The 18,049-nt window shown below is 43.1% G+C and overlaps 1 protein-coding gene across 8 annotated transcripts in view; it reads right to left on the bottom strand.

Annotated features, from left to right (window-relative positions):
* The window catches only part of FAM184A (family with sequence similarity 184 member A), a 120,293-nt gene extending 102,848 nt beyond the window's left edge, over positions 1 to 17,445 (bottom strand). For 6 of the 8 annotated variants that reach the window (XM_043439548.1, XM_043439549.1, XM_043439552.1 and 3 more), the window contains exon 1: positions 16,815 to 17,124. In XM_043439548.1, the coding sequence (XP_043295483.1) occupies positions 16,815 to 16,973 (159 nt within the window). In that variant the 5' untranslated portion in view covers positions 16,974 to 17,124. Of the gene's footprint in view, positions 1 to 16,814 lie in introns of all 8 variants that reach the window. The other 2 variants (XM_043439550.1, XM_043439551.1) reach the window with 1 other exon arrangement.
* Positions 17,446 to 18,049: the final 604 nt, after the last annotated feature.

The raw sequence follows: 18,049 nt of genomic DNA, 5'->3' as shown, positions 1-18,049 counted from the left end.
CATAAGATTCTGTTAAGATTGTGCTTAAGGAGAAACGAGATTAAACAGGCAGACACCTATGAATACACAGATACACACACTGACCAGAATAAAATAAATCTTTCCTACCAGAAAGCTCAATATCTAGAATATGCAAATATTCAAACTTTGTACTTCATTTTATAAGAGAGATATGGCAAATAAAAATGAAAGTAACAGAATTTATTCAGAAATAAAGTTTAAGCATTTGGCATAGCATTAGTATGGGTCTGGCCTACTCTCCTATGAATGTAGTGATTATCAAAACGGATCTGGAAGTGGTAACAGACTCCACATAATTTATGAATGGTATGATTTAAATGTAAGTATATTATTTTGGAAGGTAAAAAATCATTAATCCCCATGGCAGCTTTTAGTTAACTAAAATAATTCATTCTCTCAACAATTTTGAACAGGGATTTATCCTAATATTTTACTAAAATTAGCAATTTTACTGATAATTTAAATATTAGCAATGTACTTTAGGGTTTCCCTGGTGGCTCAGTCAGTAAAGAATCTGGCTGCAGTGTGGGAGACCTGAGTTCGATCACCAGGTTGGGAGGAGGGCATGGCAATCCACTCCAGTATTCCTGCCTGGAGAATGCCCCATGGACAGAGGAGCCTGGTTGGCTACAGTTAGTGTCGTGGCAAAGAGTTGGACATGACTCAGTGACTAGCACCTAATTTCCCTCTGGATTGTCCACCTTGTTTTGGGCTTCCCTTGTGGCTCAGCTGATAAAGAATCTGCCTGCAATGCAGGAGACCTGGGTTTAATCCCTGGGTTGGGAAGATCCCCTGGAGAAAGGAAAGGCTACCCACTCCAGTGTTCTGGCATGGAGAAAAATTCCATGGACTGTATAGTCCATGGGGTCACAAAGAGTCAAACACAACCAAGCGGCTTTCACTTCTAAGCTTTCCTTATGGCTCAGACAGTACAGTCTGCCCAAAATGAGGGAGACCTGGGTTCGATCCCTGGGTCTGGAAGATCCTTTCAGTTCAGTTACTCAGTCGTGTCCAGCTCTTTGCGACCCCATGAACCACAGCAGGCCAGGCCTCCCTGTCCATCTCCAACTCCCAGAGTCCATCCAAACCCACATGCATTGAGTCGGTGATGCCATCCAACGATTTCATCCTCTGTTGTCCCCTTCTCCTCCTGCTCTCAATCTTTCCCAGCATCAGGGTCTTTTCAAATGAGTCAGCTCTTCGCATCAGATGGCCAAAGTATTGGAGTTTCAGCTTCAACAACATCAGTCCTTGCAATGAACACCCAGGACTGATCTCCTTTAGGATGGACTGGTTGGATCTCCTTGCAGTCCAAGGGACTCTCAAGAGTCTTCTCTCACCACAGTTCAAAAGCATCAATTCTTCGGCACTCAGCTTTCTTTATAGTCCAACTCTCACATCCATATATGACCACTGGAAAATCCATAGTCTTGACTAGACGGACCTTTGTTGACAAAGTAATGTCTCTGCTTTTTCATATGCTGTCTAGGTTGGTCATAACTTTCCTTCCAAGGAGCAAGAGTCTTTTAATTGCAAGGCTGCAATCACCATCTGCAGTGATTTTGGAGCCCAGAAAAATAAAGTCAGCCACTGTTTCCACTGTTACCCATCTTTTTGCCATGAAGTGATGGGACTAGATGCCATGATCTTAGTTTTCTGAATGCTGAGCTTTAAACCAACTTTTTCACTCTCCTCTTTAATTTTCATCAAGAGGCTCTTTAGTTCTTCTTCACTTTCTGCCATAAGGGTGGTGTCATCTGCATATCTGAGGTTATTGATACTCCTCCCAGCAATCTTGATTCCAGCTTGTGCTTCATCCAGCCCAGCGTTTCTCATGATGTATTCTGCATAGAAGTTAAATAAGCAGGGTGACAATATACAGCTTTGACATACTCCTTTTCTTATTTGGAACCAGTCTGTTGTTCCATGTCCAGTTTTAACTGTTGCTTCCTGACCTGCATACAGGTTTCTCAAGAGGCAGGTCAGGTGGTCTGGTATTCCCATCTCTTTCAGAGTTTTCCATAGTTTATGGTGATCCACATAGGCAAAGGCTTTGGCATAGTCAATAAAGCAGAAATAGATGATTTTCTGGAACTCTCTTGCTTTTTCAATGATCCAGCAGATGTTGGCAATTTGATCTCTGGTTCCTCTGCCTTTTCTAAAACCAGCTTGAGCATCTGGAAGTTCTCGGTTCACGTATTGCTGAAGCCTGGCTTGGAGAATTTTGAGCATTACTTTACTGGCATGTGAGATTAGTGCAATTGTGCGGTAATTTGAGCATTCTTTGGCATTGCCTTTCTTAGGGATTGGAATGAAAACTGACCTTTTCCAGTCCTGTGGACCCTGCTGAGTTTTCCAAATTTGCTGGCATATTGAGTGTAGCACTTTCACTGCATCATCTTTCAAGATTTAAAATAGCTCAACTGGAATTCCATCACCTCCACTAGCTTTGTTCGTAGTGATGCTTCCTAAGGCCCACTTGACTTCACATTCCAGGATGTCTGGCTCTAGGTGAGTGATCACACCACCTAGATCACACCATCATGATTAGCTGGGTCATGAAGATCTTTTTTGTACAGTTCTTCTGTGTATTCTTGCCACCTCTTCTTAATATCTTCTGCTTCTGTTAGGTCCCTACCATTTCTGTCCTTTATTGAGCCCATCTTTGCATGAAATGTTCCCTTGCTATCTCTAATTTTCTCAAAGAGATCTCTAGTCTTTCCCATTCTATTGTTTTACTCTATTTCTTTGCATTGATCACTGAGGAAGGCTTTCCCTTGATATTCTTTGGAACTCTGCATTCAAATGGGTATATCTTTCGTTTTCTCCTTTGCTTTTCACTTCTCTTCTTTTCACAGCTATTTGTAAGGCCTCCTCAGACAGCCATTTTGCTTTTTTTCATTTCTTCTTCGTGGGGATGGTCTTGATCCCTGTCTCCTGTACAATGTCATGAGCCTCTGTCCATAGTTCATCAGGCACTCTAACAGATCTAGTCCCTTAAATCTATTTCTCTCTTCCACTGTATAGTCATAAGGGATTTTATTTAGGTCATACCTGATTGATCTAGTGGTTTTCTCCACTTTCTTCAATTTCAGTCTGAATCTGGCAATAAGGAGTTCATGGTCTGAGCCTCAGTCAGCTCCCAGTCATGTTTTTGCTGACTGTATAGAGACTCTTCATTCTTGGCTGCAATGTGATTTTGGTGTTGACCATCTGGTGATGTCCATGTGTAGAGTCTTCTCTTGTGTTGTTGGACGATGGTGTTTGCTATGACCAGTGCGTTCTCTTGGCAGAACTATATTAGCCTTTGCCCTGCTTCATTCTGTACTCCAAGGTCAAATTTGCCTGTTACTGCAGGTGTTTCTTGACTTCCTACTTTTGCATTCCAGTCCCCTATAATGAAAAGGGCATCTTTTTTGGGTGTTAGTTCTAGAAGGTCTTGTAGGTCTTCATAGAACTGTTCAACTTCAGCTTCTTCAGCGTTACTGGTTCGGGGCATAGACTTGGATTACCGTGATGTTGAATGGTTTGCCTTGGAAACAAACAGAGATCATTCTGTCATTTTTTAGATTGCATACAAGTACTGCATTTCGGACTCTTTAGTTGAGTATGATGGCTACTCCATTTCTTCTAATGGATTCCTGCCCACAGTAGTAGATATAATGGTCATCTGAGTTAAATTCACCCATTCCAGCCCATCTTAGTTTGCTGATTCCTAGAATGTGAATGTTCACTCTTGTCATCTCCTGTTTGACCACTTCCAATTTGCCTTGATTCATGGACCTAACATTCCAGGTTCCTATGCAATATTGCTCTTTACAGCATCAAACCTTGCTTCTATCACTAGTCTCATCCACAACTGGGTGTTGTCTCTGCTTTGGCTCCATCCCTTCATTCTTTCTGGAGTTATTTCTCCACTGATCTCCAGTAGCATACTGGGCACCTACCTACCTGGTGAGTTCCTCTTTCAGTGTCCTATCTTTTTGCCTTTTCATACTGGTCATGGGGTTCTCAAGGTAAGAATACTGAAGTGGTTTGCCATTCCCTTCTCTAGTGGACCACATTCTGTCAGACCTCTCCACCATGACCTGTCCGTCTTGGGTGGCCCCACACAGCATGGCTTAGTTTCATTTAGACAAGCCTGTGGTCCGTGTGATCAGACTGGCTAGTTGATCACTGGAAGATCCCTTGGAGAAGGAAATGGCAACCCACTCCAGTACTCCTGCCTGGAAAAATCCCATGGATGGAGTAGCCTGGCAAGCTGCTGTCCATGGAGTCACAAAGAGTCGGACATGACTGAGCGACTTCACTTTATAATGTACTTTAAGAACAAACTTTGTTTTCAAAGTTTCTGAAACCTCAAAACAGGGATGTACGTGTAAAGACATACAGAGTAGTAATTTTTAAAAGTCACTAAAATAATATATCCATTATAATAAATAAGGTGTTAGTAGCTGAATCTATTATCTAAATCCCAAGTGTAATGCTTAATCACTAAGTCTTGTTTTTCCACCAGTGTAGGTCCTTTCCCTGGAGGAGGAAATGGCAACCCACTCCAGTATTCTTGCCTGGGAAATCCCATGGACAGAGGAGCCTGGTGGGCTACAGTCCACGAGGCTGCAACGAACATGACTGACTATGCACGCACACACACACACAAAGATCCTTTGGTAGTTTCAGCCTCCCTTTATATCGCAAATGACAGCAGTGAAAGATACAGGACAAAAATTTGTACATATTCAACTTCACTACTTTTAATACATTCTTGTTAAAGTTTTGCAAGAAAGAAAGATGTCATCACTAATGAAATAAATATAAGCCCTACAAATGACAATACTCTGTATTGTCTGTAATTTAACTACACTGCTCTAATTTAATAGAAAGCTAAAAATAAAAGGTCTATTTTCTAAAACATTTGTTCTGGTCTCAAATATTAAGTATACCAGATACTGACTACAACTGGTGATCCTCAACCTGCAAAGATTGCTGTTTCCAAAACTGATTTTTATATGTTAACTGATTGGCAGTCAGAGACTATTTTCCAAAATATTTTAAAGGATCATTAAGCTATGAGGTCAACTTAAAAAAAAAAAAGCAAAAAACCTTTATGGCTCAGACCATACCCAAAAGCAGTATTTCCTCCACACATTTATAAAATTGTTTTTATTTACAAAATTTTTTTAAAAAGTGAATTCAGTTAGCAATTTTCTCTCTTCTCTCCTCAAAAGGACTAGGAGACACCAATTCCAGTAGATTTATTGTTCTTTTCATTCAAAAGTAGTCTAAAGGATAGAAACTTCTGCTGGTGAAAAAACAAGTATGGCATTAATAATTTCTATTTTTCACATCAACCCCATTTTCACAGCATAATAGTCAAGTTTAATTTCTTACAGGTAAAAAAGATTTTTAATCTCATAAGATAAACTGAAGGGGCAGAGTAACAACAGTATTTTACCACTTCACCCCACCTCTGTCACTTCCTATCGTCATTTGGAAGTTAACTGGCTTTACAGAGACCCAGGCTACTCCAATTTCATCTCCTCGCTCCTCGAAGCTCCTGGGCGGCAGATTGGCCCGGAGAGGCCAGCGGCAGCAGAGAGGCCAGGGAGACTTCCGCTCCTAGCCATCCATCATCATTGATCGGCTCTAGCCAACAACTCCAGCAGGGCCTTTGCCCAGGCCCCCAGGTGACATGCTGACCGACAGCCAGTGGCTGGTGAAGGTTGACACCCTCAAGAGGACCAGCAGTGGGACAACCAGGGCGCCAGGCATGTCCTACAGCTACGTGGAGCAGTTGAGGGACATGTCCCTGCCAGCCAGGGCCTCACAAAAAGTGGTCCATTGGAGAAGGGAATCACAAACCACTTCAGTATTCTTGCCTTGAGAACCCCATGAATAGTATGAAAAGGCGTGACACTGAAAGATGGTCTTTCAGGTCAATAGGTATCCAATATGCTACCAGAAGAGCAGAGAAATAGCTCCAGAAAGAATGAAGAGGCTGAGCCAAAGTGGAAAGGATACACAACTGTGGATGTGTCTGGTGGTGAAACTAAAGTCCGATGCCATAAAGAACAATACTGCATAGGAACCTGGCATGGTAGGTCCATGAATCATGATAAATTAGATGTGGTCAAACAGGAGATGGCAAGGGTGAACATTGACATTTTAGGAATCAGAAAACTAAAATGGACCAGAATGGGTATATTTAATTATTATATCTACTCCTGTGGGCAAAAATCCCTTAGAAGAAATAGAGTAGCCCTCATAGTCAACAAGATAGTCTGAAATGCAATACTTGGGTGCAATCTCAAAAATGACAGAGTGATCTTGGTTTGTCTCCAAGGCAAATCATTCAACATCACAGTAATCAAGTCTATGCCCCAACCACTGATGCCAAAGAAGCTAAAGTTGAATGATTCAATGAAGACCTACAAGACCTTCAAGAATTACCACCAAAAAAAGATGTCCTTTTCATCATAGGGGGTTGAAATGCAAAAGTAGAAAGTCAAGAGATACCTGGAGTAACAGGCAAGCCTAGCCTTGGAGTATAAAATGAAGCAGGACAAAGGCTAAAAGAGTTTTGCAAAGAGAATGCACTGGTCATAGCAAACACGCTCTTCCAACAACACAAGAGACGACTCTACACATGGACTGACTGTGGCTCAGACCATCAGCTCTTTATTGCAAAAGTCAGGTTCATATTGAAGAAAGTAGGGAAAACCACTAGGCCATTCAGGTATGACCTAAATCAAATCCCTTATGATTATACAGTGGAAGTGATGAATAGATTTAAGGGATTAGATCTGGTAGACAGAGTGCCTGAAGAACTATGGATGGAGGTTCGTGACACTGTACAGGAGGTGGTGACCAAAACCATCCCCAAGAAAAAGAAATTCAAGAAGGTAAAGTATTTGTCTGAGAATTCTTTATAAATAGCTGAGAAAAGAAGAGAAGCTGAAGGCAAGGAAAAAGGGAACGATATATTCAACTGAATGCAGAGTTCCATTCAGGGAGAGATAAGAAAGCCTTAAGTGAACAGTGCAAAGAAATAGAGAAAAAGCAACAGAATGGGAAAGACTAGAGATCTCTTCCAAAAAATCAGAGGTTCCAAGGGAATACTTCATACAAAGATGGGCACAATAGAGGACAGAAACAGCAAGGACCTAACAGAAGTAGAAGAGATTAAGAAGTGGTGTCAAGAATACACAGAAGAACTGTACAAAAAAGTTCCTAATGATCCAGATAACCATGATCATATGGTCACTCACCTAAAGCCAGCCATCTTGGAATATGAAGTCAAGTGGGTCTTAGGAAACATTACTACAAAGCTTCTGGAGGTGATGAAATTCCAGTTTAACTATTTCAAATCTTAAAAGATGATGATGTTAAAATGCTGCACCAACATGGCAGCACGTTTGAACAAGTCAACAGTGGCCACAGGACTCAAAAAGGTCAGTTTTCATTCCAATCTCAAAGAAGGGCAATGCCAAAAAATGTTCAAATTACCACACAATTGCACTCATTTCACCTGCTAGCAAGGTAATGCTCAAAATCCTTTAAGCTAGGCTTCAACAGTACATGAACCAAGAAATTCCAGATGTACAAGCTGTATTTAGAAAAGGCAGAGGAACCAGAGATCAAATTGCCAACACCCGTTGGATCACAGAAAAAGCAAGAGAATTCCAGAAAAACATCTACTTCTGCTTCATTGACTACACTAAAGTCTTTGATTGTGAGGACCACAACACACTGTGGAAAATTCTTAAAGAGATGGGAATACCTAGACCATCTTATCTGCCTCCTGAGAAACCTGTATGCAGGTCAAGAAGTAACAGAACTGGACATGGAACAACGGACTGATTCAAAGTTGAGAAAGGAGTACGTCAAGGCTATATATTGCCACCCTGCTTATTTAATTTCTATGCAGAGTACATCATTTGAAATACCAGGCTAGATGAAGCACAAGCGGGAATCAAGACTGCTGGGAGAAGTATCAATAACCTCAGATGTGCAGATGACACCACCCTTATGGCAGAAGGCAAAGAGGAACTAAAGAGCCTCTTGATGAAGGTGAAAGAGGAAAGTGAAAAAGCTGGCTTAAAACTCAATATTCAAAAAATGAAGATCGTGGCATCTGGTCCCATCAATTCATGGCAAAGAGATGGGGAAACAAAGGAAACAGCGACAGACTTCATTTTCTTGGGCTCCAAAATCACTGCAGATGGTGACTGCAGCCATGAAATTAAAAGACGCTTACTCCTTGGAAGCAAAGCTATGACAAATCTAGACAGCATATTAAAAAGCAGAGACATCACTTTGTCAACAAAGGTCCATCTAGTCAAAGCTATGGTTTTTCCAGTATTCACGTGTGGATGTGAGAGCTGGACCATAAAGAAGGCTGAGCGCTGAAGAATGTATGCTTTCGAACTGTGGTGTTGGAGAAGACTTTTGAGAGTCCCTTGGACTGCAAGGAGATCAAACCAGTCCATCCTAAAGGAGATCAGTCCTGAATATTAACTGGAAAGACTGATGCTGAAGCTGCAGCTCCAATACTCTGGCCACCTGATGAGAAGAGCTGACTCATTAGAAAACACACTGAGGCTGGGAAAGATTGAGGGCAGGAGGAGAAGGGGGAGACAGAGGATGAGATGGTTGGATGGCATCATCAACTCAATGGACATGAGTTTGAGCAAACTCTGGGAGACAGTGAAGAACAGAGAAGCCTGGCGTGCTACATTCCATGGGATCGCAAAGAGTCAGACACTACTGACTAACTGAACAACAACAATAAGAAATTATTTATTAATTACAATAAATTGTTTCAGCCACATTTGCCGAACTCTTAGCATTCATACTACTTTTCAAGGGGTTGGAAATTAGAAGACAGCAAAAGATTTTTATAAACAAAACAGGTGGGGGGAGGGGAAGGCGGGGAGAAAAACTGGAAAACTTTCAACTTACTGCCCTCAGAAATGGGACCACAGGCAACAATCCAGTTAAGAAAGCAAGCAGTCAAAGGAAAAATATTTACAATAACAACATAGTAGTAAGTTTGACACCAAGTATGACAGTATCTAAATCAACATAATTAAAGAAGCTTTTAAGTCTGGAATGACTAAAGCTGTTAATAAAACATGAAAATATTATGACATTTATCTGAGAATACAAAAAAAGAAAAATAGCTGTTCCAAATTTACCAAAGCCACGTTTACAAACTGTACAACCCAGATGTCCAGAAGTTGTGCACTCAATGGGAAAGGCTCACTGGTTTCACTTTCATCAGGCCTGTGAGTCAAATGGTGAACAAAGCGTGGCTCCAAAGTGGGGAAAAACAACTCGGTGGTCTCTGCGGAACTGAGTGGGTAGTACCAGGCGGAAGGAAGGCATACACAATAGAAGGAGCCCTGCTAGTACAGCTGCTCATTTCCTAGACCATTCCAGAGACCTGGGTTCCAGTCCAAGATCTGCCTGTAACAAGCTATGTAATCTTCAAATGACTCGAGGCCCTCAACTTCCACATCTATAAAATGAGAGGGTTAGGCTGGTAAGAATCTATGGTTTCTTCTATAGAAGAAAAACCTTTTAACTCTAAAGGCAGTCCCTTTATAACTTTTTAGACAATTGGTTAATAATAATGGCATATCATGCTTTTGTGCCCGTTAGTAAAGTACAGGAAATTAATTCAAACCACTCTTCTATGACTAAAAGATTACATCTAAGCTAATGCCTAACGGAATGGAAAGCTGCAATGTAACAAAGGAGGGGAAAAAAGATGCTACATTTGGCATGTATCAAGCTGATCACGCAAAATGTCAGGGTGGATGAAACATAAGCTGGAATCAAGATTGCTGGGAGAAATATCAATAACCTCAGATATACAGATGACACCACCCTTATGGCAGAAAGTGAAGAATTAAAGAGCCTCTTGATGAAGGTGAAAGAGGAGAGTGAAAAAGCTGGCTTAAAATTCAACATTCAAAAAACTAAGATCATGGCATCCAGTCAAAACACTTCATGGCAAATAGATGGGGAAACAATGGAAACAGTGACAGACTTTATCTTCTTGGGCTCCAAAATCACTGCATATGGTAATTGCAGCCATGAAATTAAAAGACACTTGCTCCTTGGAAGAAAAGCTATGACCAGCCTAGACAACATATGAAAAATCAGAGACATGACTTTGCCAATAAAGGTCCATCTAGTCAAAGCTATGGTTTTTCCAGTAGTCATGTATGGATGTGAGAGTTGGACCATAAAGAAAGCTGAGCGCCGAAGAAGTGACGCTTCTGAACTGTGGTGTTAGAGAAGACTCTTGAGAGTCCCTTGGAGTGCAAGGAGATCAAACCAGTCAATACTAAAGGAAATCAGTCCTGAATATTCATTGGAAGGACTGATGCTGAAGTTTCAATACTTTGGCCACCTGTTGCAAAGAACTGATTCATTGGAAAAGACCCTGATGCTGGGAAAGATTGCAAGCAGGAGGAGAAGGGGGAGACAGAGGATGAGGTGGTTGATGGTATCACCAACTTGATGCACATGAGTTTGAGCAAGCTCCAGGAGTTGGAGAGGGACAGGGAGGCCTGGCATGCTGCAGTCCATCAGGTCGCAAAGAGTTGGACACGACTGAGCGACTGAACCGAACTGAAGCTGAAACAATCCAAGTCATAATCCAAACCAAAGACTGTTAGGAAACACTATCTAAGGTAATTCAAACAGACCAACTAGTGAGAAATCAGCATTTAACAGAGAAAACAGAATTGTTTGAAAATTTCACTGGTTTTGGTATTATATGAACATATTCAGGTTGTGAATATAATAAAAGCAAAGTTAGTATTAAATGACTGATCAAAAGACTATTTTTCCATATTTGCTAAGAATTTGATATATCAATCCTTGCTTTTGAAATGATAAATAATATTTATAATTTAGATAGCATGCTTTACATTTTTATTCTTGCATCAAAAATAAAATTATATAGCTTTTAGAAGCAGTTTAAGGGGAAGCCAAATAAATATTTAAATAGTTAAGAGAAATTTTAACTCCGCTGAAATGATCTAGCATTAATCCACAAGAGGAGCAGATACAACTCAAAAATATTTACTGACTTTCTCTACTATATAACAACATTTCTTGGCACATCACTATCTTCAGTAAACATTTATTAAGCTTTTATACTATGTGCAAAGGAATCATATTAAGGTTACATGAGATAAACAGTATCTACAGCTGAGGAACTTATAGTAAAATAAGAAAAATGAAAATAAACTGCAAATTTGCATTATTAAGCATCGAATGAGAAGTAAGGAAAATAAATGTTAAGAGTAATTCAGAGCAAGGCAAACCTAAAAAGGTCCAGGTTGCTCAGGGCAGTTCTCAGGAGGAGAGACAGAAGTTGAGGATTAAAAGAAGACTTTTAAGAAGGATTTGATGCTGAGGACAGAAAACACAAAGTAACTGTTTCTGCTCTTTGGAACCTTAGCCCCAACCTTATACTAGTCGGTCTGTAACTGATAACTGAACTAAACTACATCAACCAAAAAAGTGTTGGATGGGCAGCTACAATGACAGGATATTGAAAGGGAAGTTTCTGCTGAGAACCAGACAACTGACATTCCAAAGCAGGTGCCAGAACACTCTCAATACTTCCAAAGGAGGCAGTCTAAAGGGTTGAGATGTGCTCCCTCCTACTCTCAACACGAGTGAGAGAAGCTTCATGGGGAGTAAGGGTGGGGATTAGAGAAGAGTTCCCCCAGGGGAGCTAGCTACAGAACAAGTGCCCTTGCCGGCCAATGGAGAGGGGAGGAGATGGATGCCTGCCTCTCACCTAAAGCCTAGAGGAAAAGGCTTGGATGGGACTACTTGAAGAGCTTGGTATCTGTCTCAAGCACCTTGAACAACATATTGAACTGGCACCTGATTCACCTCTGGAAATTCTAAAGGGCAAGAAGCTGGATGAAGAGGCACATGAGAGCAAAAGAGAGACGGCTGAATTGGGACCACTTCCAGAGTCCCTCTCGACAAACAATGAGTGCTGCCTGTGGAGAGAGCAAGCTGGGGTGATGTCATCTGGGTACCACCCAGGGGGTGACCTGGAGCTTGAACAGATCTCAGCAAAATGAACATGATGGAACTGCCAGATCCAAGAAGCTGAGGACGACATAAAAAACCAGCCAGGCTATAGATGCATTCTCATTGTCAAACAATGTGAGGTGAGCAGCAGACATGGGAGGCAGAGGATCCACAGGTAAAAGAAAGAACTTTCAACACACGCCAAGTCTACGACAGCGTTGAAGTTAAATCACCAGGCACTAATCAAGCATGAGTTAGTTGCTGCTCTTCTTTCCTCTCTTCCCTTCTTCCTTGTCCAACTCGGGAGGGATGAGACACTAGGGCTGGCAAGACAAAGGAGAAAGAGAAAAGCCCAGTCAGAAGGAAAAAAAAATCCTCAGTTATTGTCTTCCCCCTTGCAATGGGCAGAGCTAAGAAGTGGGCATGGGGAAGAAGCCTCATCTTTAATTCAGGTTCAGTCTGGGGCTTTAATTTGTTGGTACTAGACATTTCAATAATCAAATTGAGATTTTTATGACTTAGTTACTGAAGAACAATTTGCATTATCTCAATGCAACCAGAAAAGTCAAGTTTATCCATGGGCAGAGAGCATGATAGCCTTACAAGTAAATTGAAAGGGACAGTGAATGACAAAAATAAAACCATTTTAGAATTTCATCTCAGAAGCCCTGCTTTTCAACACACTAGAAGAGTTGACACGGTAGAGAGCAGAGAAGTACACAAATGTGATCTAATAAAACATAACTCAGCCCATCCAGGTTCTCTATCTTGAGAATGGCTCAGTCATTAACAATTCCAGAAATCTGCCACAACACGACTCAGAAATCTAATAGTACTTTTTAAAATGTGGCATGAGCAACCAAAATATAATAGACTCACTTTAAAGAGCAGAGACTGTCTTGCTCCCTGATGTATCTCTAACACTCAGCAAAGCACCCTTACATAAAAGATGCTTAAAGAACTGCTGTGTTCTTTCCATGTGATGGCGAGGTTAGGTTCTCAGAAAACAGAATCTGAACAAATTCTGTTCAGATGTGTTTAGAGACTTTTTAGTTAGTTAAATGTATGTTACTATGTGTAATGTTATAATGTAGGTTACTTTCACCCTTCTCCTTTTGTCGTCAGCCAAATCTCTGAAAAATGCATATTGTATTTCTTGCACATTGCATTGCATTTTGTACTGCACTACAAAACCAGACAGCAAATGTGAATATTTTAAGCTCTGATATTAAAATACTAGAAAAATTACTATATACATTTAAAGATTTTAGCAGAAAACCCACCACGAAATATAGTATCAACAATGCCATTAATGCAGGATGATTTATTTTAAAAAGAAATAGCATTTAAAAAGTATATTAGCCAGTATTTTACTAATACTTTGTTTACTGGTATATTTGTCTTTTCAGTGACAGCCTGAATTAAGGGCCTACTATCTTAGTTACAGTATCATCATCTCTCTTTCAAAGATTAAAAAACTAAGGCCCAGAGGTTAATGAGTTGCCCAAGGTCATAGAACTAGTAAATGGTAGAATAGGCATTTTAACTCAAGACAGTATGTCAGAGTTACCAAGTCATGCTAATAATAAGGCTGAAGGGGTAAGTTCTGTTGACTCATTTCCAAAAGAAACCCTATTTTAATGGTTATCTTTATAATGTCTAATTCTGAAATATAAGCTGTTGTCAGGTCACCCACAGTTCTATTAACATACCTCTACTGATGTGATATTCTCAGTAAACTCTTCATGAGTGAAAACACTATATAGCAGACACCAATAAAATTTCTACATTTGATAGGAAGGTAAAACATACCTTGCATGCCATTTCTGGGATTTAATGAGTCATTCCTTATCCTGACAAAATGTCAAACAAGGCTTTTTAGATGAATCATGTATCTACATTTAGTTAAGTGGCTCAATCTACAAGTTTTCAAAGAGCAACTATGACCGAGGATTTGGTCAATTGTAATTAAGGATCATCCTTTTCTGGTGAGCTTTTTCCTAGTTTAGTAAAAGTTGATATATTACCCATCATTCTTATGGAATTTACAATAAGTGTGAAAGAAAGAAAATGAAGTTGCTCAGTCGTGTCTGACCCTTTGTGACCCTGTGGACTGTAGCCCACCAGGCTCCTCCGTCCATGGGATTCTCCAGGCAAGAATACTGGAGTGGGTTGCCATTTCCTTCTTCAGGGGATCTTCCTGACCAGGGATCTCCTGCATTGCAAGCGGATTCTTTACCAACTGAGTTATCAGAGAAGCCCATAGTCATAGGATTTGGGCTCCTCTTTCCATGGAATTCTCTAGGCAAGAATACTGGAGTAGGTTGCCATTCTCTTCTCCAGGGGATCTTCCCAACCCAGGGATTGAACCCGGGTCTCCTGCACTGCAAGCAGATTCTTTACCATCTGAGCCACCAGGGAAGCCCGCAATAAGTGTATGCGATTACAAAATTGACAGTTTCCAAACTGGTACAAAAAGGCAGCAGGCCTTAAGTGTATCTTTCAGAAACTGAAGGGTGTTGACTGCAAGAGGCCTATAATCAGGCTGCTTCATTCTCCTGCCTTGTTTTATAAAGAGAGGTGAGAGACCCAGGTGAGATATTTCAGTGTCAATCAGCGGTTCTCCACCGGGGATGATCCCTGCCCCCCTCTCCCCCAGGAACATTTGGCAATGCTTGGAGACAAATTTATTGCCACTATTGTGTGTGCATGTGGGAGGACTATACCTACTGGGTAGCACCAGGGATGGTATCATCATGTATAATACAGAGTACAGCCCTGCCCACTCCCAGCGAGGAATTATTCAGTCTGCAGTGTCAGCAGTGCCAAGGTTGAGAAACTCTAGTAGAAGAGATTAAGTGTCTGAGGCCCTGAGCAGAGGGGGTGGCCTGAGTGTTTAGAGACTGTAACTGTAAACACTCAATCAGAGAGTCCCAGTGATACTCAGTAAAGATCAGCGTGCTGTCCTGCTTTGTCACATCTGAGATGGGGAGGGCAAAGAACTTCTATTAATACTCCCACCTTTCACAGTTGTGATTTTTTTTTTTCTGATAAAAGAACAGGAAATTTAAAAAGCCTAAGTAGAAAGAAAAGTAGTTTGCTAGAGAGAAAAGAAACTTCTTTTGTTAAACTGTACACAGTTCCACTACCAACTTCCTGAATATTTCTATGACTACAGCAGGGCCCCAGACAGTTACAATCTAAAATAAAAATAATGGCTGTTCTGGACACACAATAAGAGAAAATCAGAATAAATAAATATGTATGTATCTGGACCGTAAGTATTCTAAAGACCACACATGATTTCAGGAAGCCCAGCTTTTAGCTTCCAAACGTGTAAATGCCCTAATGGGATATTACGTTTTCCTTCCTGGGCCTTTCCATTTTTGAATCTGGGAACTCTCAGTTACAAGAGAAAAGAGTAAAAACTGGACACACAGCAAGTGTGAAATGGTGCTGCCATAAAATAAAAACCAAATACCAACAAACAAAACTTCCCCAGATGTTGCCTTGCTCTTTTCGTCGGGGAGTCTGACGATTAGGCAATTGTACCTTTCCCTCTGCTCTTCCATTTGATCTCTCATGCTTTAGTCCTTTCCATTATTTATCTTTCTACTGTCAATCACATTTCTTCACCAAAATATTTTTACCTTATTGTCATCCATTTTAACTTACACTTCCTTCTTTTCCTCTCTTTCAACTCTGTCTTACTTTACCCTCTCAAAAGTACCAACTAGTAATGGAATTATATAATGAAAGCTTTGGAGTTGAGTCAGACTTTAGAGATTTTCTAGCAGCAAACCCCACCATGCCCGCCTCTCTTCACATACCAAAGCTCCTAACAAGTGGTTAGCCAACTCCACTTCAACACTAAACTGAGGTCCATCACTTCTACTGGCTTTCAGAAACCACGGAGAGGGATCACTTCTCACCTGATGGACATGGAAAAACTTATCATGAGATCTAAACAGAGCAATGTAATTAATCTAAATTGCTTCTGCTCCATAGAAACCGTTTCTCATCACCAACCTTTACTCAACTAGGAAAAAACTCACCAGCCAAGGACGACCCTAAACTACAATTGGCCAAATCTACCGGCATATTTGCTTTTTGAAAACTATCTTCTGATAGACTGAACCATTTAACTCAAAGCAGACACATGATGCATCTAAAAAGCTTTGACTTTCTGTCGGTATGACTCATTAAATCCTGAAAATGACACGCAAGGTATGTTTCCCCCTCCTTCATCGGCAAGAAGGTTTGTTCCCCCTTAACGACTTAACCAATAAAAGGCACTGACAAATTTCGAAGACTCGAGGTCATGTTGGGTAAATACGGTACTGAGCTTCATACAGTACAGTAGTGTAAAGCCTCGTGGAGGCTTGGCACATGCACGAGACCAAAAGTAAAGTGATTTCTCATTCTTCAGTTAAAGAAGGAGATCCTAATTTGTTCCGTGCTGGCTTATCCCAGAAGGATAGGAGGGTCCAAATCCCCATAAACCCAGCCGTGCCGTCGGGTTTAGTTTAGCTTCAATTAACATCACCGGCATTGCACCGAAGTTTGAACGCTTCTAGGAGCTAAGTCTCTGGCTGTTGTTTCCAGAACAGCCACCTTTCAACTCGCCCGGGGCGCGGGGCGCGCAGCCTCCCAGGCGGGCAGGTGGGCCCCGCGCTGCCGCGCACGGGGTCTCCGCCTTGCCCACTCCGCGGCCGCGCCCATACCTTGGTGAGCTGGGCGATCTTCTTGCTCATTTTCAGGTGCAGGTCCTGGCTGTAGTCCATGCAGTGCCCCGCCTGCTGCGCGGCGGCAGGCGAGGGGACGAATTTGGCCGCCGAGCCGCCGTAATAGTGCTGCTGCCAGCTCATGCCCGGGGTCGCCATCTTCTCGGCAGACCCCGGCCCGGGCGCGGTTCCCCGCGCTCGGGGGGCGGCCCGCCGAGCCGCGGCCACTGGAACGCAGGAGGCCGGGCGGCCGCTTCCGGACCCGACACCCGGCCGCGCCCGCCGGCCGCGGCCGCCCGCACCCACCCGCCGGCGATCTCCTGGTCACCGCCGTCCAGGGACAGGAGCGGCCCCGCCGGCCCGAAGCCTCGGGCGACTCAGGCGCGGGGCAGATGCCCAGGTCCGGAGGCGGCCCGGCGGGGCCCGACCCGCTCTCGCCCGCTCTGCAGCTCGCGCCAGGCGGGAGCGACGCGGGCAGCGTGGCCCCGCAGGTTCCGCTCCCACCGGGCACCCCGGACCATCGAGACGGCCGCCGCGGGGCTTGCGGAGGGAGGAGGAGCCGGGGAGGGCTGCTGCGGGGGGGAGGCGGGGACACGGAGGAGGCCGCGGGAGCCGCGGAGCCGCCGTTACCAGGGCGCGCGGCCCGCGGAGCGCGCGGGGCGGCGACGTCATTTCCCCGCAGCCAAGCCCCGCCCCGCGCCGCCGCGGGCCCCGCAGCCCCGCAGCAGGTGCGGGCGCCTTTCGCCGGGCGGGCAGCCAGGGTTTTCCCCAGCAGCTGGGGCCGATCTCCACTCCGCCCCAGCTGCCGCCCGCCGGAGGTAAGTCCTGTGTGCCGCGCGGGCCGGAGAAGACGGGGCCCCGTGGTGACCTTCGGTGGGCCGAACGCGTGCAGACTTACCCAGCCTTTCCACGTGCATCATCGCGTGCCCTGGGCCCAAGTGGCTCTTCCCCAAGAAGAGCGGCAAACTCACATCCAGCTCCCTCCCAAGCACGGCCTCAGCTCCAGAGACGTGCGTGATGAAGTTGTGGGAAATCCAATACCCCCGACCCAAACCTGTGCTTCCGATGGAACTCACACCAATGTGATTGTTTCACTGTCTTAGGCTGACCTACTACGTGTCAGGCACTGGCCTTCATTCAACACCTAGTGTCTATGAGTGGAGAGGACACACCTCATCCATTAGTATAGCATTGCATCACTACTCTTCCCCAGTCTAATGGAGCTCCAGATAATT

This window comes from Cervus canadensis, chromosome 20, assembly GCF_019320065.1.
Source record: "Cervus canadensis isolate Bull #8, Minnesota chromosome 20, ASM1932006v1, whole genome shotgun sequence".
NCBI classification, from domain to species: Eukaryota; Metazoa; Chordata; class Mammalia; order Artiodactyla; family Cervidae; genus Cervus; species Cervus canadensis.
Note: the sequence above shows the minus strand (reverse complement) of the source record. Positions and strands in the feature narration are given on the sequence as shown.